This window comes from Panthera tigris, chromosome E3 (assembly GCF_018350195.1).
Source record: "Panthera tigris isolate Pti1 chromosome E3, P.tigris_Pti1_mat1.1, whole genome shotgun sequence".
In the NCBI taxonomy this organism is placed as follows: Eukaryota; Metazoa; Chordata; class Mammalia; order Carnivora; family Felidae; genus Panthera; species Panthera tigris.
In genome coordinates this window covers 22,565,007-22,591,029 of record NC_056675.1, presented here as the reverse complement: position 1 = coordinate 22,591,029, position 26,023 = coordinate 22,565,007, and the positions used below count along the sequence as shown (strand labels likewise).

Genomic DNA, 26,023 nt, shown 5'->3' with positions numbered 1-26,023 from the left:
CCATGATGAGTTGGTTAACTCCAAGCATAACTGACCTGTTGTCAGTAGAAAATTCCCCACTGGATGGAGTCCACCCCACCCTTCCTCTCTGGAGCCCCATTGATCATACCATTATCTTCTCGTCCTCCCACAGATATGATATTTCAGGGAGTGATTGATAGGTGTGTGTGTGTGTACGTGGGGAAGGGTGGGCTTGTGCCTGACTCTGGGGACACGGTGCTTTGTTATGCAGAATAGCTTGCCTGTCATCCCACTACGGTCCCCTTCCTTGAAAAGTTCCAGGCTATTTTTGAAGCCCTCATGGCTCACATGTTCCTTTCTGCATCATGTCAATGCCAGTACAGAAAAATTGGAACCTTTTGGCAGAGTATAAAGCAAAAGAGATTTCAAAGTGCATGGAGGGTGAGTGTAGCTCAAATGACAGGGTATTAAGACGTGACAAGAATACTGAGTTTTGAGACTGCAGGCAGCTTGTGTGTTTGTATTTGGACCTTGTTGGATTTCTTGGGAAATCAGTAGAGTGTCAAATGTTAGTGTCATCTCTAAGGAGGCACCAAAGGGTAGAGGCACCTCTCAGCCCTTCACGTTTATATGTTCTAGAAGGATGGTGGGAATGGAGAGGGTGGCTGCCCCAAGTCCTGGGCTCTGGGGCGCGGGGTTCTGCAGATACGAATGCCTGGTGATGGAAGGAAGCACGTCGTTGCTGGATGTCTGGGAGCTTTGAAACTGTGCTGCTGACAGTAAGCCACAGACTGGCACCAAAACACATGCGTGTGAAAATGTGGATCTACAAGGTAAAGGCACCAAACCCACCCCGTTTGCACATTCTTTACCCTTCCTCTCCTTTCCCCAAGGGCGAAGTATGACTTTGGAGACGGGAAGACCTGAGGTCGAATCCCTCCTCTGCCTCTTCCTGGCTCTTTCGTCTTTAGGACGCAGGGAATCTTTCTGAGGTATCGTTTCCTCCTTTGAAAGGATTGTGGCAACCCTTGCAAGGTTAGAGACCGCGGTGGTGCAGGACCCCTGGGTCTCAAAAAAGTGTTTGCCGAACCGCTCTGTTGTGTGAAATTCTCCCAGTGGTCCGAGGGGAGGACAGACAGACCTTTTCACAGAGGAGTTGATGAGGCACAGAGTGGCTCGTCCACAGCACAGCGTGGGTAAGCGATGGAGCCTTTGGGAGGCAATATGGAGTAGTGCTTGGGGCGTCACCAGCCTCTGGAGCCCTGGGAGCAGGTTTTTTACGCCTCTGTGAGTCTCCGTTTTTCTCAAATGCAAAATGAGGGATAATCATAGACTTGCTTTCTCTGGTTCTTTTGAGGTTTACCTGAGATAGTGCTATAAACACAGCATGTGCTTGGAGTATATAGTAAGCACTCAATAAAGTTATTGCTACTGTTACTAGCAGTAATAGGGATAAGCAGTAGGAGTTATTGTTGTAGCTGTAGTTATTATTGTCATAGTGATAGAATCGTTCCATCTTCCAAGACTCGTGTTGGTTTGTGAGTGTTGACATCTCAGAGGACTGCAAATCTAATCTTTGTTCTTTTTCTCTCCTTCTCAGGGGATGGACAGTGTCTAGTGATTCTTTGATGCTTTTTCTAGGACCACCACCCTCTGCCCTTTTCTGCCCTGCCCTGCGTCCTGGGATGGACTTCTGTGCCCTGCATCTCCCGGGCTCTTTTGCTGGCTGACTTTTGCCTCGGTTAGGCCAGTGGGAGGTGGCGAGCAGAGACTAGAGGGCAGGAGCGGGGGAGATCTCGAGGTACTTTACGCCCCCTCCAGCCCCGCACGCCTCCCCTCTGTCTCTGGCCTCCTTCTGCAACGACTGCTCCTGACCAGCGTCCCCTGTTCCTTGGTTCCAGCTCTTACTTGGCTGTTGTTGGTACCGTTTCATGACATGTGGTGTGACAGTATCCCACAGTTGTTCGTGTCTTTAATTGAACATCCAGGGTGAATTCCATTTCCTACTGAGACCGCTGACAGACCAATAAATCTATAGAAAAACAACAATGCATTGGATTGTTTCCATTCTAAAAAATCAAGCAGTACAACAGTTTTGGAAAGAAGCGGCAGTTTCTTACAAAGTTAAACACAGAATTCCCATAAGACACAGTAGCCCCCTGCCTGGGTATTTACCAAGATAAATTATGTGTCCACACAAAGATGTATAAATGAACGTTCGTAGCAGTTTTATTCATGATAGCTAGAAACTGGGGGCGGGGGAGGGGGAGAAAAATCCCCAAACATCGGTTAACAGATGAACGGATAAGGAAACATTGGAAGGACTGTGTAACGAAATACTACTCAGCAGTAAGAATGAACTGGCTACTGACACTGATAAGTGTGCTATATTAATTGTTAATAATCAAAACGTTACTCTGAGTGAGTGAAGGCAGACACGAAATAGTCCATACTGTATGATCCCATTAATCTGTAGTAAGAGAAAGCTGCTGAGTGGGTGCTGGGGGCGGGAGGCGGGGCGAGGGCGCTAACTGCAAAAGGGCACGGGAGGGCTTCTGCCGCGGTGCAAACATTCTGTGTCCTGATTGTGGTGGTAGTTACGTAGGTTTGACTCACCTGTCACAACTCATCAAACTGTGCATCTAGAATGGTCTATCTTCTTTCTTTTTGTATTTTTATTTTAGAGAGAGAGAGAGTGAGAGTGGGGGAGAGGGGCAGAGGGAGAGAGAGAGAGAGAGAGAGAGAGAGAGAGAGAGAGAGAGAGAGACTCCCAAGAAGGGTCCACCCTCAGCACAGAGCCCACTGTGGGGCTTGATCCCATGACCCTGGGATCATGACCAGAGCCGAAATCAAGAGTCAGTCGCTCAACTGACTGAGCCACCCAGGTGCCCAAAAGGGTCTATTTTCTTGTATTAAGTGATACTTCATGAAGTTGATCAAAATTCATATTTGCTTTATTATTTTAGAATACTTAGGGAAATACAGGATTATAAAAGGAAGAACAAACCCCCAAAATCCTTACAACCAGAGATCGCCACCGTCAACATTTCATGTTTCCTTCCAGGTTTTTTTTTTTTTTTTCCCTGTTTTTCTGTGTGTAAGTGTTCCACCCTTAACTGTCTTATTCGAATAATAAAGAAAGCAAGTGGAAAGTCTCCATCGTGAGGACGTTTTTGCTATGACTTTATTGGGCCTCAGAGCACTGGCGATGATAGTGAGAAGGTTTTGTCCTGTATATCCAAATATATTGAGAGGAAATGAAAATGTTTAGTCTGGTGAAGGGACATACCGGGGAAACAGGTGTGTGCGTGTGGCGGTGGGGGGGGGGGTGGGGTGGTCCTGGTCATTGGCTTCCTGAAAGAACAGGAGGAGGAGGAGGAGTCAGGGAAAGGAGGAAGGGGCTGCAGAGGGTGGGGTCAGGGAGTTATTGGGGGGGCCACATCTGTGCAGTCTTTAGAACTTTATGATAGAGTTGTCCACAGGGCAGGGTCAGGGAGTTACAGGGGCCTACAGGTGCCATCTTTGGAACTTCCTGATAGGAGAGTTGTCCACGGGGCAGGGGCAGGGAGTTACAGGGGCCTACACCTGTGCCATCTGTAGAACTTCCTGATAGGAGAGTTGTCTATAGGTGGTGGAGAGCTTCTTGCTCTGTAAGTGTGCAGTGAAAGCTTGGTGACCATCTCTTGGGGATGTTGTAGGAAGGATGCTTGCATCAGGATGGGGTGAGATCAGATGCCTTTGAAGTGGCTAGGGTTGTTTGGTGCTTTGTAAGCAACACAAACGGACTCTAGTTCTCTTTACAGAATCCGTTGAGAGCATATGGGGTACCCCATTCATGCAGTACCGGGCCTTAGAAAGTATGGGGTTCAGAGTAGCTCTTGGATCTAGGTGGCAGGAACTGATAGGCAGCCTTTGCAGGGTGACACTATCCATTCAAGAATCAAATTCCCAGGAGAAAGACCGGGATTGATCCTGGGTCACATTGCCAACCCCTTGGCAGAGGGAGAGCTGCAGCCTTGATCGACTGTGCACAGTGGAGATGGGCCGGCCTCCCAAAGGAGAATCAACATGCCAGTCACCAGAAGAAGGGGCAGTGGACGCTGGACCGGAACGGCAAAACCAACAGATACCCCCTGCTGAATATCCATAGCTCTGTCTTTGATTTGGTGATTTTTGCAAATATTCACACAGCAGGCCGCCCTCCTTGCTGAGTTTGTAAGCCAGAGAATTAAGCTTTCTCTGTTTGCTTTTTAGAGTGACTGAGATTGATGTGATTTATTTCTCTGGGCTTCAAGCCACTCAGCTCCAGAGGCACAGTTTGGTGGATGTGACTCATTGTCGTGTCCAGAAAGGCCTCGGTGTTGTGGATCTCTGGTCCCTCCTTCAAGAGCAAGGATAGGAGCTGGGAGTAGGCAGATGGTATAAATCACAGTTGCATCCGTGAGAGTGAGTCGCATGTGCCCACCCTAGGGGCACACTTACTGAAAAGAAGCTCAAGTAACAGGTGTTTGTGGATAAAGACTTGTCAGTTGTTATATCTTCTGGTGCTTTCTCTTACGGAGCAAACTCCTAGGTGTATTTTTCTTCATTGAGGGCTGCAGTATTTACAGGAATTAAGGGAAGAGTGTGAGGCACTGTATCCTACCTTTTCTTGATTCACCCACACAGACCGATCCAATTGAGTGTTCTTAACACCAGACTCCTAGTTAAAATAGAAAAGAGGTTTATTTACAGGAATACATGAAGCACAGGAGAAAATAGGAGACCTCACTGGCCATTCTTCAACTTCTCACCTTTCGGTTTATTAGTCGGAAGTCCTTTGGTCTCAAGAAACAAAAACCCAATTCAAGTTGGTTTAGGCAAAGAGGGATTTTTATTTTTTTATTTTTTTAACGTTTATTTATTTTTGAGACAGAGAAAGAGCATGAACAGGGGAGGGGCAGAGAGAGAGGGAGACACAGAATCTGAAATGGGCTCCAGGTTCTGAGCTGTCAGCACAGAGCCCGACATGGGGCTTGAACTCACAGACCGTGAGATCGCGAGATCGTGACCTGAGCTGAAGTCAGACACTTAACCGACTGAGCCACCCAGGCACCCCCAAAGAGGGATTTTTAACTTGTCTCGAAAAGTCGAGGGGTGGGGATTCAGGCCTGGCTGGATCCAGGCGCTCCTACGCGGTCATCAGATATCTCTTAGCTCTGCTTTTCTCTTTGTTGGCTTCACCGTCAGAACAGTGTTTTTCTTTGTGGTAATGAAGATGACACATGCAGACTGATTCCCTACGAGCTTAGCAGCACCGCTGGAAAGGATGGCCTCTTTCCTAACAATGCCAGCCCAAACGCTGAAACTGATTCTCATTGGGTAGCTTGAGTCACATGCCCATCCCTGAATCCACACTGTGGCCTGGGTCCTACCTCCACACCCCCGGGGAGCCAGAGGGGGAGGGCCCCCTGAGCCAGCTCACAGGAACTAGGGGGTCAGAGAGGGACCGTTTGCCAAAGGGGAAACACGAAGGATGGATGCTGGTTAGGCCAGACAAGAGATGCCCACCACGCTTGGTTCTGGGACCGAGTCTTCTGATCTGAATGCGTCTAGGGCTAGATCCGCCTGGTGAATGAGGGGATGTTGATATTTTCACTCAGGCCGTGGCATTATGTCCTGCTGGCCCCACTTTCGGAGTCTGATCAAAAGAGGGAGGCCAAGGGGTCAAGAACAGTCTCCAAGTGTTATCCAAACAAGCAGGATGTTCCCAGCAGCTGTCCCGCCTGGGGGCCTGCCTCCCTAGGGTTGGTATGGCAGAAGGTGGTGGTGGGGGGTGGTTTTCTCCTCACGGCTTTATTTACTTCTGAGGCCTATTATTTACCTCTTGTTGGCTCTGCTGCTTTTTCTTGCTTAGTTAAATAAATTTGGTAACATTATAAACGAAAACATTCCTTTCCTGCAATTGCTGACCACTGCAAGGTTATTGCTTTTGCTTTTGTGTGGTTCCCGCCCCACTGCTTGGCTGTTGATAAACAAATGAAGTTTGCTTCTTCCTTAATCCTCCTCGGAGCTTTAGGAAGTCCTTATGAGATTGGGTAGTAAATGGTCGCCCACCCATGTGATGGAGTAAGATGCAGTTGTGGAACTAGAATGGGGTCGTTCTTTGCATATTGAGATGGAATGGGCCCCCAGATGTCTTCGTTTGGGAAAAAGCATGAGTGGATTCTGCAGATTAGCAATGCTTTTCAACATGTGACTCTTCTGGGGAGCTTTTTAAGTGTACCTGTCCTCAGCCTCTCCCCCCACACCCCTTACTACTCCCCAATTAATTAGACTCTCTGGAGGTGGGACCTGAGCACTGATCTGTTTCCAGAACTTCAGGCCACTCAGTGTACAGCCAGGGCTGAGAACCGTGGTTTAGAATTGTATCATATGGGGAAAACCAAAGGGCCATAGATTAAAAATACCAAAAAGGAGATCCAGAATGTCTCACTCCATTTATGGGTGTAGACTCATGTGCTCACACACACGCAGAGAATATTTCTAGAAGGACACACAAGAAACTGGAGAGACTAGTTCCCTCTGATAATGGAGTAAAGTAGTGATTCTCGACCGTATGCTCATCTGCAGTGTTTGAATTTGAAACCATAAACTGGCATACTGTTTCAAAAGGAAATCTGACTGCACACAGGACTGGGAGGCGGCCCTCTGAGCTCCCGCGGCTTGACTGTTGGGGCCAGCCGCCTATGGATCCGTACGAACTGCCCCACTGCTCCTGGCCGCAGCTGCTTGCCTCTTGACTCAGCCATGGTGAGCGATGTCTGAATGTGAGAATGACCAAAGAGCCCATTCATTCATTCATCCATTCGTTGTTGATGCATTCATTCATATTTTTACTAAGAATTAGACGGGAGGCAGGCACACTCCAGGCACATTAATCTGGTCTCATTCTCATAATCCTGTATGAAGTAGGTGGTCTTATTCCTATTCTGTGGTTGAGGATATTTTAGTTCAGAGATAATATGTAACCAACGTGAGTCAGGATGACCCACAAAAGCGGAGCTCGTAAACTGGAGAGACTCGATGTCTTTGGGTGGGTCGTGCAGAACTTTAAAAAAAATCCTATCTGGCCGTGCTGGGCTGGTGACTCCAGGGCTGCTGTTGGATGGAGTGTCTCTGGGATGGGTATGCGTTCTCCACTTCAGTTCAGCCACCTTCCTCTGCTGGATTGCACCGGCTTGCTTCACTTAGTCACAAGGGCTAGTCTCAGTAGGCATTTGAGTTTGTAACCCCTGCTTTAAAGTAAGTAGGATGAGCCACCCATTGTCCGTGGGGCTCCTGAGTTGAATTATCATGTGGCATGTGTCATTTCTATTCCAATCTGGCTTTCAGTATGCCGGCGGGAGCTCCTCTGCCTTCAGTTTCCTTTGTGGATTGCATATGATGGTCTGCTGGCATGGATATGTTTGTGGAACAAATTTGCACAGTAGGGGGTGAGGAAAATGCGTTATGGAAAGGGAGAGTCATCTAGCCTGGGCAGGAGTGTTGAGGCACAGGAGTCAGAAGAGACAAGACTAAAGTTACACTGTGGTTATACTGTCAATGGATGCCAAGCTACAGAATTCGAACTTTGTTCTTAGGCCAGTGCTGTCCAATAAGACTTTCTATGATGAGTGTCCAATATGGTAGTTTCTAGATTAAGCAATTGCAATAGTTAAGTGTCCAATATGGTAGTTTCTAGCCACTTAAGATTAAACACTTGCAATAGTGTGGTTAGTGTGACTGTGAAACTGAATTTTATTTATTGTATTTACCTAGTTTAAAAAAATTTTTTTAACGTTTATTTATTATTGAGAGACAGAGAGGCACAGAGTGTGAGCAGGGGAGGGGTAGAGAGAGGGGGAGACACAGAATCCAAAGCAGGCTCCGGGCTCTGAGCTGTCAGCACAGAGCCCAACACAGGGCTCGAACTCACAAACTGTGAGATCATGACCTGAGCCGAAGTCAGTCGCCCAACCAACTGGGCCACCCAGGCGCCCCTTATTTACCTAGTTTTTAAATAAGTTTTTAAAACTTTATTTATTTTGAGAGAGAATGTGTGCGAGAGAGTGCAAGTGGGGGGAGGGGCAGAGAGAACGAGAGAGAGAGAGAGAGAGAGAGAGAGAAAGAAAGAGAGAGAGAATCCCAAGCAGGCTCCGCACTGTCAGCACAGAGTCTGATGTGGGGCTTGATCTCATGAACCGTGAGATCCTGACCTGAGCTGAAATCCAGAGTCGGATGCTTAACCGACTGAGCCACCCAGGTGCCCCTGAGGACCTCAATCTTAAGTTTTACCTGATGAATTTAAATAAGCATGGCCCCATGTGGCTAGTGGCTGCCATTGGTCACTGCAGCTTTAGGCAGTAGGCAGCTAGTGAGTGTGTCAGAGCAGGGAAAGGATATAAAGAGTGAGTTTTCAGAGCATGAATTTTTAAAGAGTGTGTAGGCTGCATGGGGTGGAGGGGAGTAGGTAGGAATCTTATTGACAATACTTAGTATCTGTTTGGCACTTACTGTGTCCATACACTGTGCCAAGATTAATTCATAAGCCTAATAACAACTCTGTCAGAAAAGTACTATTATTGTTTCTGTTTTATAGACTGGGAACCAGAGACATGGCAAGGTCAATGGACTTATTCAAGGTCACAGAGCTAATAAATAGTGGCACCTGCTGTAGAATCCAGGCAGCTTGGCTGCAGAGCTTGTCCCACGAACCCCTGTAACCTGGAAGGAAGTAAAATCAACCTTCCTTGAGAGCTTGCTTCGTGCCCTCCTGCTGCACATTTGTACATGACCTCTCATTTAGAAATCATGGCTGTTGTGTGACATTGGTGGCCGCAGCTCCTTTGCAGTTCTGGAAGACCTTGGCTCGTAGGGATGCGATATCAAGGTGGACTCGTCCATTTCTGGGGGAGACCAGGCTTCGTGGCAAGATTGCGTGTCTGAGTTGCTGGGGGCAGTTAGGGTGGAATCAGTGGGGAATGTACAAGAGGATATGGTATAAAAGATGTTGCGAAGGAAGATTCAGTAAGATTTAGCAACTGACTGGATGGCGGGGGTGAGGAAAGCGGGGGAGGATTTCTTCTGGAACAGTGAGATAGATGACAAACACAAAAGCAGTGACACCGTGTTAGTTGAGTGTGGGCTCTAGAGGAAGACAAACCTGGTTGCTGGTGCAAGAAGTGCCACTGACTAGCTGGACGCCCTTGGACACGTCGTTTCTCTCTAAGCATTAGCACCTCTGTCAACACAATGCAGGTCAAAACGTCTTCCTCACAGGGCCGTGATGAGGCTCGGGTGAAATCACGGATGTGAAATCCCTCTGTGAACTCAAGTAGTGTGACCGTGTGGGTCAGTCTTCTGAATGCCAGGGGGCCAGGCGTTGGGTGCAAACCATGCCTTTGATTGTGGAGATGGTTTGGGAAAACATACGGGGGAGCCCTGCCTCATCTTGGACACTAGGCAGAGTTTCATGCCTGTGATTTGGCTTTGACCTGGGAGGAAAAAGGGGTCCTCCCCAGCCGTTGCAAAGCAAGATACGAGGACTGCTGGTTCCAACTCCAGTGTCCCTGTCCATCCAGCACTTTGTGTGTGTTGTCTCGTTTAAGCTTCAAAACAGGCTTCTGAGAGTAGATACTCTTATTGTTCCCATTTTGGGGACAAGAAACTGAGGCCCAGAGAGGTGTAGTGGTTGGAGTAATGGCTTCAGCGTATAGGTGGTAAATGAGGGTTCAAACCGAGGTCCAGCAGAGCCCAGAGTAACTCTTGGCAGAAGACAGGATTTTCTCTCTTGCAAGCCAGCTGTTTGGAAGCTGAGACAGGTGAGGGCTGAGGAAAGAGCTGAGGGCCCTTCTCTTCCTTCTCCCTCCACAGACACCTGCAATTAGCACTGGAATTTCTGTCTCGGGCAGATGTCGCAGGATTCGGGGACAGAGATTACTTCCAGGGATGTCAGTTTGCCACTAGAGATCTCAGTGAGAATGAGGTAGAAGGGGAGAATCAACTCCGAAAGGAAAAAATGAAATGTTGATAACTTGATTCAGACCCCTTTGGATGCAATGAATACATTATAGTGGTTAGAATTGGGAATTTAGGGGTGGGGTGCAGTGTGAAATGAAGTCAGGATCCCAGTGTGTTCTTGGGACAGATGCTCCAGGGAAGTGCCCTGGGCTTTTGACCAAGGTCTTCTGCTTCTGGGATCAACCAGTAGCTGGGATACTGTTTTCCTATTGTTGCTGTAGCAAGTCACTGCAAACATACTGGCTTATTACAACACAGATTCATAATCTCACAGTTCTGGAGGTTAGGAGTCTGAAATGGGTCTTATGGGGCTAAAATCTAGGTGTCAGCAGGGCTGACTTCCTTCTGGACGCTCCAGGGGCAATCTGTTCCATGCCTTTTCTATCTGCTGGAGGCCACCCACATTCCTTGGCTCGTGTTCCTTTCCAGCAGTGACATCACTCCAAACTCCGCTTCTGCTGTCACATCTCCCCCTCTGACTCTGACCCTCCTGCCCCCAGCTGGTAAGGACCCTTGCGATTACATTGGTCCCACCAGTATAGTCCAAAATAATTTGCCATCTCAAGATCCTTAATTTAATCACATCTGCAAAGTCTGTTTTTCCACCAAAGGTAACATTCACAAGTTCCACAGATTAGGACATGGACGTTTTTGGTGAGGGTTGGAGGAAGGCATTATTCTACCTACAAAGCTGGCCTGTGACCTTCACGATCTTACATGTGAAAAGGGAGGGGTGGAGGTGGATAGAGCTGGGACCTTTCAACTCACTCTCTACTAGAGCTGAGTCCTAATTTTCCCTTTTAGGTCATGCATGCATTCTTCCACCTGACCCTTGGACAGTTTCATTGCTTACCTGACCCCCAGGCATTTGAGTTTGAGACTCCATTGTATAGTCCTAATGAAGCATGGCTACAGGCTGGATTCTGAGGGCTGAGGGCTGTGGACTGCGGGCTTTTAACTTCTGCAGAGCAAGGAGCTATTGAATAAACCATGAAGGATCTAGGAATTCTTGGCTCTTACCAAGTACCTGTTTGAAAGCAGGACCTGGTGTGTGTTTCACAGCTCAGTAAATGTTGTCTCTTTTTAAAGAAAAACTGATTTTACCCTGAATTTGCCAAACAGAAATGAGGGGGTGTTTATTTGTATCACAAAAGGATTTAGTTTGTTTCTTTAAATAGCCAGCCTTACTACTTTTCTTTATAGTGTTTTAGTTAATGGGGAATTTGATTTACACAACTTCCAGAAACGCATTGTGTAAAGGAGGTACTTGTACCAGAAGCTCATCGATGTTCCAGTATGTTCCCAGCTTCTCCGTGGAGTAGGCTGGAGTGTAGTCAAGTCACTTGGCGCATTGATTCTAGCTTGGTGGCAATGGGTTATTTCTGTGGTCAGTTGGAAGGCTCCCTTGAAGAGACCTTGACAATGGCTGCTGTACATCTATCCCTGTTCTTGGTGGTGGACTGTGGAAGGCCTGCCAGAGCTCCGTGTTACCAAGAGGTTGGTTGGTTGGGCTTTCTTTTTCTTCTGTGGCTGATGGTAATTCGTTCTTTTCTTTGTTGATTCACAAAAATACTGGTTTACCAAGTATCACTTATGTACCAGGAATTGGAGCAGACACTAGGAAAGTAGAGATGAATCCTGCCCCCTGCCCCCTTAAAGAGACTAAGGATGAATAAGATCTTAACTGACATTTTAGATGCTTTGAAGAAAGAGTCTAGACCACAGTGGCTACTTGTAAATGGCGGTGGTGGGGAAGAACTTCTCTAAACAGTTCTGGGTTGAAATTAGAACCGAAAGAGACCACTTAGTAACTTAAAAATGGCAACTCAGTATAAAACATACAATGCCACCAAAGCTGTACTTGAAAGGGAAGTTTTAGCTTTAAAATCTTTAATTAAAAAAAATTTAGTGTTTATTTATTGAGATAGAGACAGACAGAGCATGAACAGGGGAGGGGCAGAGAGAGAGGGAGACACAGAATCTGAAGCAGGCTTCAGGCTCTGAGCTGTCAACACAGGGCCTGATGTGGGGCTTGAACTCTCAGATCGTGAGGTCATGACCTGAGCTGAAGTCAGACACTTAATTGACTGAGTCACTCAGGTGCCCCTAATTTTTTTTTTAAGTTTATCTAGTTATTATTTCTGAGAGAAAGAGAGAGAGAGAGAGCGAGCGCACAAGCAGGGGAGGAGAAGAGAGAGGGGGAGGGGATGCGGAATCTGAAACAGCATCCAGGCTCTGAGCTGTCAGCACAGAGCCTGATGTGGGGCTCCACCCCACAAACTGCGAGATAATAACCTGATCCGAAGTTGGATACTCAACCAACTGAGCCTCCCAGGCACCCAAAAATCTTGAATTTTTAATGAAGAAGAATGGGAATAAATTAACTGAGCTGTTCATTCAAGAAGCTTGAGAAAGAACTATAAATAATAGCAGCAGACATTTGATGAATACTCCTAATATCCTCGGCACAGTTCTGAGCATGTATTAACTGACTTAATTCTGACAACACCCTTGTGATATGGTTGCTGTATTATCACCGTCATTTTCTAGAGAAGAAACTGAGGCCTAGGGAGATAAGATAATGTGCCTAGGATCCACACCTCGCCACCTGACTCCAGAATTCATCCTCCTAACTAGGAAGTAATGCAATAACAAATATGGATAAGTAGTACAATTAAAATAAGCAGGGCAATAAAAATAAAAGTAGCAATGAATAACGTAGAAAAAAAGCAGTTGAATTGAGAAACATATCCATGATTTGCATCTCTAATGGTAGAAAAATAAAATAGACAATGAATGGGACAAATCTCTGGAAAAAATAAAAAGAGAAACTAACTAAAAATACAATGTGAAGAAAGAATGAGAAGGTGCATATTATCATCCCAGATGAGCAGACACAGTGGACATACACTGAGGAGAACACTATGGACAGTTCCCAAGGGAAGTATAAATTCTAAGAATTAGTTTGAGAAGAAAGTGAGGGAGAGGTAAAGCTGGTAAAAGTTCAGAATGGGCAGGGCTGTCTGTTTTCATCCCCTTTTTTCCACGTTGTTCTGAAAGTTGCAGACGTTGAAATATGAGAAGGAGGGGGAAAGATAAGGAAAGAAAAGAGGTGTATCAGAGAGGAAAAAAAATATTATTAATGGGTCTAATATGTTTCTTTTTCTAGAAACCTCAAAGAAAGCAACTGAAACCCAGAAAAAACTATTAAGAGTTTAAAAAAATGCTTACAAAATAAATATATTGTTTCTCTATTTGTAAACCATCACCAGTTGGAAAATAAAATGGAAAAAAATGTCCAAATCACAATTGCGTAAAAAAAGGTTCCCTCGACTCATACTAAATGAGAAATGTGTAGGACCTGTGGAGAAAATTGAAGACTTCATTAAATGACACAAAGTCAGATTTTAACAAGGGGACACCCTATTCCTGATAGAAAGACTCATTGTTTGTAGAAGTGTCAGCTCTCTTGACACTTTTCTAAATTTGAGACAATTTCAAACAAAGTTCCAGTGAATATTTCTTTGCGGGGGGTGGTTGACTAAATACAATTCCAATAAGAATTCCATTGGTATTTTTAAAAGCTTGGTAAACTGATTCTAAAGTTCACTTGGAAGAATAAACACGCAGTGATTGCCAAGAAAATGTTGGATGTAAGGATAATGAGAGAGGACTTGCCCTGCCGAGATGTAACATATTATAAAGCTACTATCATTAAAACTCACACTGCTGTGCTCTAAGACATACCAGTGGAAGAGAACAGAAGGTCCAGAGACAGACCCCAGTGTATAGGAAGGGATGGATTATCAATGAAACACATTGGGACAACTGATCACCTATTTGGACCAAAAAAAAAAAAAAAGGCAAAGTAGATTCCCATGCACATCAGGTGCCAAGAAATTACAGACGGATTAAAGAATTTGAAGTGCAAGTTATTCTATACAGGAGTAAAAAAAGAAAAGAATATAATATTTATATGAAATTTGGGCGTGTGGGAGGGCCTTTTCAAGTGTAGTTGGATTGAGTTTTCTTTGTCCAGTTTTTTCTTTCAGTAGTCTGAAAATTATACGTAATATTTCTATTCTTGTTCTTAATTGTTAGCACATATATTCAAGCTTACGGTATCTTACATGTGTCTTCTCAGTATCCATAACCTCTTGAGGAATAAGACAAGACTCTTTGCACATCTCAGTGTTACAGCCCTTCTCCCACCCCCATTTCTTATGACTTAGATTCTTCCTCCTCCTCACTCCCTTTGTGTGTGTGTGTGTGTTTTAAAGATTAAAAAAAAACTAATCTCTACACCCAATGTGGGCTTGAACTTAACAACCGTGAGGTCAAGAGTGGTATGCTTTACCAACTGAGTGGGCCAGGTGCCCCTCCCTCTTTGTTTTTGTTCTTTCTTTCACTACTGTTTCTTATGCCTCTTTTCATTCATTTTTTGGTGGGGTTATTGTTTTGTGGGGTGTATATACTCTAGTACTCCTTTTGTGGGAAGTAAATTTTCTAGGTCCCTGTATTTGGAAATGTCTTTATTTTGTACCTTCATTTGAATGCCATTTTGGCTTCGTATGAGGTTTTCAGTTGAAATGAATTTTCCTAAGCCTTTGAAGATACTGCTCTATCATATTCACGAACTCAGAATTGCAGATGAGAAATCGGATGTCAAAATTACTTTGGTTCCTTTTTTGGTAGTCTTCTCCCTCCTCTCTTCCTGCCCCTGCTGGACATGTTGGAATGATCCCAGATACTGTCACTCTCAGTCTTTTCTTCCTTTATACATACTGATGCTTGCTTGATTGTTTCTTTCAAATTAATGACTCAAATTCTTCTTAATCTTTAGGGAATTTTCTTTTTCTATTTTCTTTGATTGCACCTTTACCAGTCTCTCTGTTCTCTCTTGAACATCCATTTAGATGGATATTAAAATGTTTGGATCTATCCTCCTTGTTTGTATCATTTCTTCTATGCCATCCCACACCTTTTGTTGAATTCTGGGGCAGTCCCTCAATTTAGACTTCCAGTTTGCTAAATTCCTCTTTAGCCGTGTCCATTCAGCTATCACCCCAACCCCTGAGTTTCCAATTCTGGCAATAATATTTTTCATTCCCTGACCTGTGTTTTTCTTTGACTCTTGGTTTTGTTTCAAAATGGAAATAGGCTTATTTCCCTTGATTATATAACTAATATTTACTCATTGTAAACACTGTGAACAATATAGAAAAATGTAAGGTTGAAAGTGGACATAATTGGTGTTCTGTGGAAAGGAGGTGTATGCAAAATGACCTCTAAAGGCTGAAGGAGTCACAGGACCAAAGGGGGGGAAAAAGCCAAATCCAGCTTGGTAAGAAATGATTCAGCAAGGGGACTTACAGACAGAAGCAGGTCTTGGGTGGCTGCAAGATGAGTAGATCTCCACAGCCCCAACTTCCACAAGCCCTGCTTTCATAGCCCCAGAGGCTGGGGAGTATGTGTTCGTAGACCACTTGGGAGAGACACTCAAGCAGGGTTGTGTGTCATAGTCCTATCTCCAGAGCACATCAAGAACATTATGTTCCAACCGTGTCCTTGAGGGTGTGGTTGAACCAAACAGAAAGAATGAGGCTGGGGGCTGTGCTCAAGAAGGCTTCAAGGTCACAGAGCCGTCATCATGGCAAATTTGTCCAGATGTCATAAGTCTGGCTCCTGCAACTGGCAATCCTACTGCCCAGAGATAACCATCCCTGGCTTCTGTTGACCATTGTTCATATATTTCTCTTGGCATTCATAGACATATAGGCCCAGAGCGGGACACACACACACACACACACACACACACACACACACACACACTGTTTAACACAAACGTCTTTATACAAAGTATATATGACTCATAAAATACAGTAACTATTAAAACAGAAAAGGGAGTAAGCAAAGGAGAAAGAAATTGCCTCCTTTGGACCTCTTCTTGGTTCCCAACCACGAGGATTTAAAATTTTTGCATTGTGGAAAATACCAAACATACCTGAAAGTAGACGGCTTCAGGCGCCTGGGTGGCTCAGTTGGTTGGGCGTCTGACTTCGGCTCAGGTCATGATCTCACGGTTTGTGAGTTCGAGCCCTGCGTCGGGCTCTGTGCTGACAGCTCACAGCCTGGAGCCTGCTTCGGATTCTGTGTCTCTCTCTCTCTGCCCCTCCCTTGTTCATGCTCTGTCTCTCTCTGTCTCAAAAATAAATAAAACATTTAAAAAAAATTAAAGTAGACTGCTTAGTATAATGAATCCTCATGTGTCCATCATTCAGGTTCAAATAATGATTAGTCATGACTAATTGTTTTCCCCATCTATAACCCTTCCCTTTCTATCTCCTTTCTGTCATGCTTAATTATTTTAATTAAATCATTTTATCCATAGAGATTTCAGGATGTAGGCTCAAAGATGAGGATTCTTTAACAAAAAAATAACCACATCAAAAATTTTTTAATCCCCTATCCATAGCAGTAATTCCCTCTTATCATCACAAAGTGAATGTATCCATTTTCCTGATTATTTCATTATTGTCCAGACTAGTAACTTATTTAAACTGGTTTCTAAACAGGGTCCACATATTGCATTTAGTTGATAGGTTTCTTAAATCTTTTTGAATATATAAGTTGCTTCTCCACCCTACTCTTTACTTCTTGCAGTTTTCTTTTCTTTTGGAACAGTTTTAATTTTTTTTTTCTAATGCTTATTTATTTTTGAGAGAGAGAGTGCAAGCAGGGGAGGGGCAGAGAGAGAGGGAGACACAGAATCCGAAGCAGGTGCAACAGTTTTAAATATACAGAAAACCTGCTAAGAAAGTACAGAGAGTTCTGGGGCGCTTGGGTGGCTCAGTTGGTTGAATGTCCAACTCTTGATTTCCGCTCAGATCGCGATCCCAGGGTCATGAGACTGAGCCCCGTGTTGGGCTCCGTGCTGAGTGGAGCCTGCTTAAGATTGTCTCTCTTTCTCCCTCTGTCCCTCTCCCCTGCTTGCACGCTCTCTCTCTAAAATAAAAAATAAAAAAATTAAGAAAGTACAGAGAGTTCCCATATGCTTCCTCAACCCTGTCCCCCCTCAGTTTCTCTATTATCAACATCTTGCAAATGAGATCAGTCAGAGAAAGGTAAATACAGTATAATCTCACTTAGATGTGGAATCTTAAAAACAACAACAAAAAAACCCAACTTCGCAGACACAGAGAACAATTTGGTTGGTGCCAGAGGCAGGGGATGGAGGTGGTCAAAAGAACTAAGTTCAGGGCATGTCATGTACTGTGTGGTGATTACAGTTAATAGCACTATATTGTATATTTGAAAGTTACTGGGAGAGAAATCTTAAAAGATCTTATCACAAGAAAAAATTGGTAACAATGTGGGGTGATGGATGTTAACTAGGCATTTGGGTGATTACTTTGCAATATATACAAACATCGAATCGTTATTTTGTACACTGAAATTAATAATAATGTTACATGTCAATTATATCTCAATTAAAATAACAAAAGGCCTTAAGGTATTGTTACGAGTATCAAACAAAGTAATATATGTAAAGCACTTAAAAAAATCTGTCAGTAGTGTGGTACATTTGTTACAATTGTTGAGCTGCTGTGGGTACACTGTTAGTAACTAAAAGCACAGTGTATATGTTAGGTTTCCCACTTTGTGTTGTACATTCCATAAGTGTCCCCACCCCTACAGTATCCTGCAGAAGAGCTTAACTTTTCTAAAAGTCTCTCCTGTCCTCTTTGCAACTACTTTGTTGAAGAAACCATTTGGTTGTCTTGTAGTTTTTCTACAATGTTGTATATTAGAAAAATTTTTCCTATGGGGCGCCTGGGTGGCTCAGTCCGTTAAGCGTCCAACTTCCCCTCAGGTCAGGATCTTGCAGTTTGTGAGTTCAAGCCCCACATGGGGCTGTGTGCTGACGGCTCAGAGCCTGGTGCCTGCTTCTGATTCTGTGTCTCCCTCTCCCTCTGCCCCTCCCCCCGTGCGCGCTCTCTCTCTCTCAAAAATAAATAAAAATTAAAAAAAATTCTTTCCTCATTGCCTCCCTGTGATGTCATTTAATATGTGTCTCTGTCACTTGTATTTTCTGTAAATCGGTAGTTGGATCCAAATGCTTAAACTGATTCAGGCTTGATTATTTTGGCCAGAGTATTTGGGTAGGTGGTGAGTACTCCGAGGTAACTTTCATCAGTAGGCAGGCCAAGTCTTTTTGTGATGTTAACAGCCACTGGTGATTGTTGCCCAGGTTCACTGTATCACTAGGGATAGTCTTGAGCTTTCCTGGCCTGTTTCATTCGCTGAGAATATTCCTTGGAAAGATTCTGAGCTGGTTCCTGCAGTGTGGCATGCGTCCTCCAGGAAGCCACAGTTTGGAGTTTGTAAAGGTAGATTTGAAACACACCAACAAAAATCAGTTTAAAAAATTTTTTTATTTTAGAGAGAGAGTGTGTGAGTGGGGGAGAGGGGAGAGGGAGAGAAAGAATCTTAAGCAGGCTTCATGATCAATCCCATGACCCTGCAATGGTGACCTGAGCTGAAATCAAGAGCTGGACGCTCAATCAGCTGAGCCACCCAGGTGCCCCCCAAATCAGTTTTATTTTGTATAGAGCCTCTGACTGCCCCTTCCCCCGAGTGTGTAATTCCCAGATAGTGGAACCATATCATAGATGCATTTAACTCATACAAGTTCAAATATAGGTATGCATGTATTTGGTTACAAACTACTATAGTAACAATGTGAACATTGTGGCTTTTTCTTCCACTCTTGCACTTATAGTTGGCATTGCTTCTGGGTGGGTGGGGTCACAGGTCTGCCATTTCTGCTTACTTTGTTTTTCTGCACGGCCCTTCCTCTTATGCATGTCAGTCTCTGAGTGTGATTCTCGTGTTTAAAGATATGTATTTCTTACACATTCTGGATCTAAACATGAGCTGACGGCATCTTGTGGTGCCCAATCTAAGAGATCACATTCTGTTTCAAAACCAGTGCAAGACCAGACAGCTTAAGTGATCTTTGGGAAGGGGGAGGGGTGTCATTTTGAGCGGTTGTGATCTCTTGAACCCCTAGTTTAACACTTTTGCAAGATGCGGCAGGAGGGTACCCAAGGGTTTGGCTTCAAAAAAGGGTAACGTGTGGAAGCTGATGTCATTGTTTATTTTGGTGTAAAAGCCTTTGCTTTTTGAGAAGTCAGGTTTAATGATCTCTTCCCCCTTTTCCCTCTCTCCCCCCTCTCCACTTCCCTTCCTCCCTTCCTCCTACCCTTATTTTGTCTTTTGCAGTCTGCTGTTTCGTCGTGCACAAGCGGTGCCATGAATTTGTCACTTTCTCCTGCCCAGGCGCTGACAAAGGTCCAGCCTCTGATGTAAGTAATGGGGCGTTGGTCACCTGTCACCTCTCTCAGCCCATAGTCAGTGCCTCCTTTTGGGTAAATAGGAGTATGCTTAGACACCCCCCACCAAAAAAAAAAAAAAAAGTTGGACTTTTTTTTTTTTAACGTTTATTTATTTTTGAGACAGAGAGAGACAGAGCATGAGCATGGGAGGGGCACAGAGAGAGGAAGACACAGAATCTGAAGCAGACTCCAGGCTCTGAGCTGTCAGCACAGAGCCGACACGGGGCTCAAACTCACAAACCGTGAGATTGTGACCTGAGCTGAAGTTGGACACTTAACCGACTGAGCCACCCAGGTGCCCCCCAAAAAGTTGGACTGTTCTTATTCCAAGGCATGAGGTGGTCCCTTCAGCCTCTGAGACATTTTTCATTTTAGCAGAAAGGATAAAACAAAGCATTTCGGGAGTGGGGTGTGACTTCCTAGGAAGCCAGCTAGTTCCCCTCTTATGGTTTTGCTAAATGTCTTCATCTTTGTGGGGGGGGGGGGCATGGAGACTGGTGGTCAGATGCTAGATTGTTCCCACTACTGTAAAAATGTAGTCAGGACGTTACCTTACGATGCACTTTATAGCAATTTGTGAGGGGATTCCTGATACCAGGGCCCAAGAATTAGGAGGAAAGGAGTTTACCCTGCTATGTGTGTCCCAAAGTCTGGCTATTATTGGTGGGGCAGGGGGTCCTGCTGGGTAAAATAGGCAAATAACTTTTATTTTAATCATTATGAACTTATTTTAATATAGATTAGAAAAATGTGTCTGGTAGTGGTTTTTGAATTTACAGTAGGGATGTAAAATTTCCTACCTAAATAAAGGTATTTAGGTTAAACAAAAGATAAGTTGATTTAAGGAAACTTAATAGTGAATGACTGTATAAGCCCTATAAGGATATGACAAAAGCCTTTGTTGGGGGGTGCCTGGGTGGCTCAGTCGGTTGAGTGGCCGACTTTAGCTCAGGTCATGGTCACACAGTTTGTTGGTTCAAACCCTGCGTCGGGCTCTGTGCTGGCAGCTCGGAGCCTGGAGCCTGCTACGGATTCTGTGTGTCCCTCTCTCTCTGCCCCTCCCCCACCCATGCTCTGTCTCTGTTTCTGTCTCTCTCTCTCTCTATCAAAATAAATAAACATTAACAAATAAAGCCTTGGTCTAAGTGTGCCCAAAGCTTGGGGTACAATGTCGAAAGCCTACTCAACAGCTGTTCATAGCCCTCCCTGTGTTCTTTCTGGCAGATGTTAGCTATCATGCCAAAAGCTGAAAATGCCTGATACTTGCCTCTCAAGCTCCCTTGTAGTTAGTGAGTGACCAGGTGATCCTGTTCTGCTCAGTGGGACCCTTGGGGGAAACCTTCTAGGAAGGACTTTCTGATAAGAGCAGACATCCCTTCCTTTTTCCTGTTGGGGACTTTTGTGGGAGGATATAATGTACGGAGTCGTGGCAGCACCTTTGGGTTAATGAGGGAGATGCACTCATCCTGAGTCGGGGAGAAGAGTGGCAGGAACCTGGGTCATTGATGACACTGGTGAGCTGCAGAGCCAGCTCTGAGTTCTCTTCTGCCCGGAGTGCATATGTGAGATGAGGAACTCCTCTTAGTAAAGTCTCATTGTTAGGGGGCGTTCTTTTCCATGCAGCTGAACACGCCTTGGTGGGACTGTGCAGCACGCACACTCTTCCTTTGGCCCAGTAATGAACTGCGTCCCCTGTGTGTGGCTACTACCCCTGCCTCTCTTACTTCGTTCCTGCTTTGGTTCACCTTCCTGGAATTTCCCCCAGTGGCATTGTCTTCATTACTGGGTCGGTCCTTACCCACTTAGACCTGACAGCTGACGGCTGGCCAGTCGTGAGTGGTGACTACCTTCTGTCATTGCATTTGTCGACCAGGGTTGGCCTTCTGTAAGTGGTCATCTGCCATTTCGCTGCAAATCAGGGGCGTAACTGTCGCCACAGCAACATGAACACTCTAGAGCTTGTGGTGACAGTTCCTTTGCTCGGAGACTGTGGTCCTTGGGTTTAAGAACTCCAAAAGTTCACTGTGAAACAACCAAGACTTCTCTGCAGAGAGGAAGATGGGCCCGTTCATCACTTTCTCTTACATCACACTTCCTGGCCCTTTTAATGCAACTCCTTCTCTCGTTCCCCAGGATAATAAGCAGGGAAGTTTGGGGGTTCATCCTGGCTCCATTATGCAGCTCTGAATGTTCATGCAGCCCAAGGCTTCAGTCTCACGCAGCAGCCAAGAGGATGATGTTTCCTGTATCTTGGCTCTATCTATCGACTTTTTTTTCTGTTGCCTAAGACAGAAACTCAGCTCAGACTGGTTTATGTGGAAAGGGAAACTTTTGGTCCCCGAAGCTGAAAAGCCCAAGGGTAGATAGACTGGCTTCAGACACAGTGAATCAAGGTACCAGAAGGAGGTCCTCAGGACTTTTCTCCCTTTCTTGGCTAAGCTTCCTGTCTTGGTACCTGGTTTAGAAAGGCTTTTCTCCTAAGGGAGCGTGAGGGCTGAGATACCTACGGTCTTATGTCTTATCAATGCTGCAGTTCAAATGACAAAGGCTGAAGTCTCATTGTGCCGTGGGTTACCTGTAGCCGGAAGGATGCTGACTGGCCAGGTCTGGTCATGTGCCTACTGCTGGTGTGGAGGCCCCGTTGGCCACTCGGTGATCTGAGCGCCGGGGAGGTGTGGTCCCTCAGAGGAGAACTGGAGAAGAGGTATTGTGTACTGGTTAAAATCTAGACTGTGGATGGAGCCAGCATTCCTAGGCTCAGATATGGTGACCTTGGGCAACGTAAAGTACTTACATCTCTTTGTGCCTGAGATTCCTCAGCTGAAAGATGGATAAAATAATACTCTTGTTATGAGTATCCAGTGTGTCTATTTATCTGTAGAAGTGTCTGATACATAGCAAGCGCTATATGTGTGAAGATGATGATGGCGGGTGGTAATGAATAACAGTGAATATATGCCGGGCGGGCAGCAAGGACAGATGGCCACCAAGTGATTCTGAAGGACTCACAGGCCCCCTGCCTGCCATTTGGCAGTCCTTCCTAGGGGCATGCAAGCTCCCTAAGTGGTAGGAGACCCCTGTGCGTATGAATGGAGCAGTGCAGCCATTCATTGCTTTGGGTGTGGGGATGGCAGACAGTACTCCCTGCAGCTAGCATGCATAGGATTTGGCAGCCTACTTGGAATGATTCTATCTCTGGACACAGTTCCAAGAAGGTCAGTTGGCACTAAGGATGACAAATCGGTCCAGACTCCTGAACTGGCTTGACTCAGTTCATTGACCTTTTCCCATCTGTGGCTGGAGACATGATTAAAGATCTGGCCACACCTGCTCGCCAACCTGGCCAGGCTCTCTTTTGGCGGCCTGTAAGAGTCATGCAGTTAGGGAGGGATGCCCTCCTGCTGTGTGACCTTGGAGGACCTGGTGTGCAGCAAGCTCGTGGAGCAGACAAGCACAGTCTCCATCTATGCAAAGGGATGTGCTAGGCTCCTTCCTTCTTCTACCCCTTTGCTACTCTAACCCCAGTCTGAGCCAGGAAATATTCTGCATATTTGTAGAACTTTGTGTAGTTGGCATTCTTCTACAGATTGCTCCACATTATGGCCAACTAGGCTAACCTGAGGAAACTTGATGAACAGGCTCTGTCCCAGTGACTTTAGTTGCCGATCCAACCATTCAGCGCAAATGGGAAGAGACAATATAATAGGCATCCGCCAGTGGGGGACCTGAAAATATGGTAGAGTTCCTGGGTGTTACCTCTGGTCATCTGCAGGCATGGTCTTGGTCCCTCCTCACTGGAAGCCCTCGATCCTGTGGTCTCTTGGATTTTGTAGAGAGGTCCATAAGCATTACATATGACATTATAGTTACCCAGCACTTAGAATACTAACCACATACACAGCCTCCCAGGAGATCTTCTTAGAACAAGAAAAGAGGACTTGTCTCTTGGGGCTGGAACTATGGTGAGTCAAGTGAGGTACTTGTTCTGGGCACAAAATGTAAAGGGTTCTTGCCGGTGTCTCTGGATATCTGATGATCTAGGATGGCCCCACTCACGTGACTGGCAGTGAGCAGGTTGTCAGCCTGGGTTCCTTGGTTCTCCTCCACATAACCTCTCATCCCCCAGGTAACTAGCTCCGGCTTGTTCACATGGTGGTTTCAGGGTTCCAAGAAGAGCAAGAGAGCATGCCCCAACACATAGGTGCTTTTTCAGCCTGCGCATCATGTTTGATAATGTCCTGCTAAGCAAAGTAGTTTCACGGCCAAGCCCAGATTCAAGTGGGAAAGGAATAGACTCCACTCTTCATGGGGGTGGTGGGGGAAGGATCTCTGGTCAGTCTCCTTAGATCCCATTGACCCAAGAGGCCACCACAGAACAGAATTCCTGGAAACCATCACACTGGACTTCGTAAAAGATCCACAGATCTCAGTGTGGTTCAGAGAGTCATAGACAACCTCATACGGGAATGCATCTCATTTTTTCTCTGCCCCAGGTTTCTATAGGACTTAACCATCTCCAGCTACAAATGGGAAGCTAGGTAATTTATTGATCATGTCCAGAGACAATGGTGGTTAGGACGGTGGACTCTATAGGCAGACCTATCAGAGTCTAGGTCCTGACTCTGCAAGTCATTTGGGGAACTTGGGTGTCTCATTTTCCTTTTCTGTGTCTTAGTTTCCTTATCCGTAAACTAGGATATTAGTACCAACCACATGGGTTTGTTGTAATGATTTTTAAAAAATCCTTAAAATGAAAAAGGGTTAACAACAAACACAGTAGCATTAACAACAAATGGATTAAAAAGCCATTGCATGAAAGTGCTTAGCACACTGCCCGCCACACGGTGAGCCCTTGGGTACAAGTAGCTAAGGGCATTTCGATTGCTCTGTCTACCCCCTAATCATGAATGCACTGATAATTCTGTACAGTGCTCCACCCAGAGCATGCCCTTTTGAGGTAATTGGTGTCTCCATTTCCATTACTTGACACAAAACCTCAAAGTCTGGAGTGCAATGCTGAGAAAAGAGCCTGGGCTTTGGAGCCAGAAAACCTTGGTGTCGAATTTCAATGCTGCCATTTACTTACCATGCCAGTGATCTTGGGAAAATAATTTAAGTTCTGTAGTCCTTAGTTCATATCTTTAAAATGGGGAAAATAATACCTAAATCATAGTTCCTTTTTGGTGAATACTCAGTGAGACTTGAGCCATATCCAGAATAGTGTCTGGCACAAAAAAGGCACTGAACAAATGGTTTCTGAATTATTATTAATACCTGGGTGAGTCTCTCCTACTCAAGAAGGGATGCCAGTTACCTTCTGACCTGTCAAGGAATAATAGCCAGTGATAATAACTAATTTTGCTGAGCAGGGGCTCTCTGCCAGGCAGTACAGAAGTTACGAAAGGATTCTGTAGGTTTGTCTAAAGACACTTTCTTCAACATTTTATGGTTTTAGCAATGGTTTCTTATTCTTTAGAGTCAAGATGCTGAATTAAAGCCGTTGCTATGCCCTGTATCTTCCTGATTACATCACTGGATCAGGGCAGTTAAGGATGATGCACACTAATATTGCATATATCCTTTTGTGTTTTTATTTTATTTTTTTAAAAAGTTTATTTCTTTTCTTTTTTTTTTTTTTTTCAAATTTTTTTTTTCAACGTTTTTTTTATTTATTTTTGGGACAGAGAGAGACAGAGCATGAACGGGGGAGGGGCAGAGAGAGAGGGAGACACAGAATCGGAAACAGGCTCCAGGCTCCGAGCCATCAGCCCAGAGCCCGACGCAGGGCTCGAACTCACGGACCGCGAGATCGTGACCTGGCTGCAGTCGGACGCTTAACCGACTGCGCCACCCAGGCGCCCCTATTTTCTTTAGTAATCTCTACACCCAGTGTGGGGCTTGAACTCATGACTCTGAGATCAAGAGTTACGTGCTCTACCAACTGAGCCAGCCAGGTACTCCTGCTTTTGTGTTTTTGAATCTGGTCTTTATGAAGAAATATATTAAACATGATAAATCATGAGCTAAATGTTAAAGATTTAATAAAAGGAAAATAGAAGATTTAAAAAGAATGTATATATTAAAAAGAATGTGTATATATATTATATATATAATGTATGAATATGTATAAAAATGTGTTTGAAAATCTGGTTGAAATGGACGATTTTCTAGGAAATTCTAACTTGCCAATTTTGTCTCAAGAAGAAATTGGAAACCAGAATAGGCAAGTAACCAAAAAAGAAATGAGAACATTGCCCAAGAAACTTTTCTTCTCCCAGAATAATAGGCTTCGTGGGTAAATGCTCTTGAGAGGAATGAAGGATTTCTGTACATTTTAAACTATATCAGATTACAGAGAAAAAGTAAAGCTTCACAATTTTTTTTAATTGAAAGTAGAGAAACCCTACTGAAATTAGCAGTAGGGAAACAGATTGGCTCGTGGGAAGGACATAGGGAATGGAATAAGCTCCAGGGACAAGGGCCTCAGATACTTGGAACTGGGACCCTGATACTTGCAAGGTGAATTCTCCTCATCACCTGTATCAGTTAGCTTTGCCGTGTAACAAACCACTCCAAAATTTAGTAGCTTGAAGCAACAATCCCTTATTATCTTTCATGATTCT

The 26,023-nt window shown here is 44.9% G+C and overlaps 1 protein-coding gene across 6 annotated transcripts in view; it reads left to right on the top strand.

Moving 5' to 3' along the window:
- PRKCB (protein kinase C beta) overlaps positions 1 to 26,023 on the top strand; it is a 330,403-nt gene that overhangs the window by 115,285 nt on the left and 189,095 nt on the right. For all 6 annotated transcript variants that reach the window (XM_042971551.1, XM_042971553.1, XM_042971550.1 and 3 more), the window contains one exon: positions 19,288 to 19,370. In XM_042971551.1, the coding sequence (XP_042827485.1) occupies positions 19,288 to 19,370 (83 nt within the window). The remainder of the gene's footprint in view (positions 1 to 19,287; positions 19,371 to 26,023) is intronic.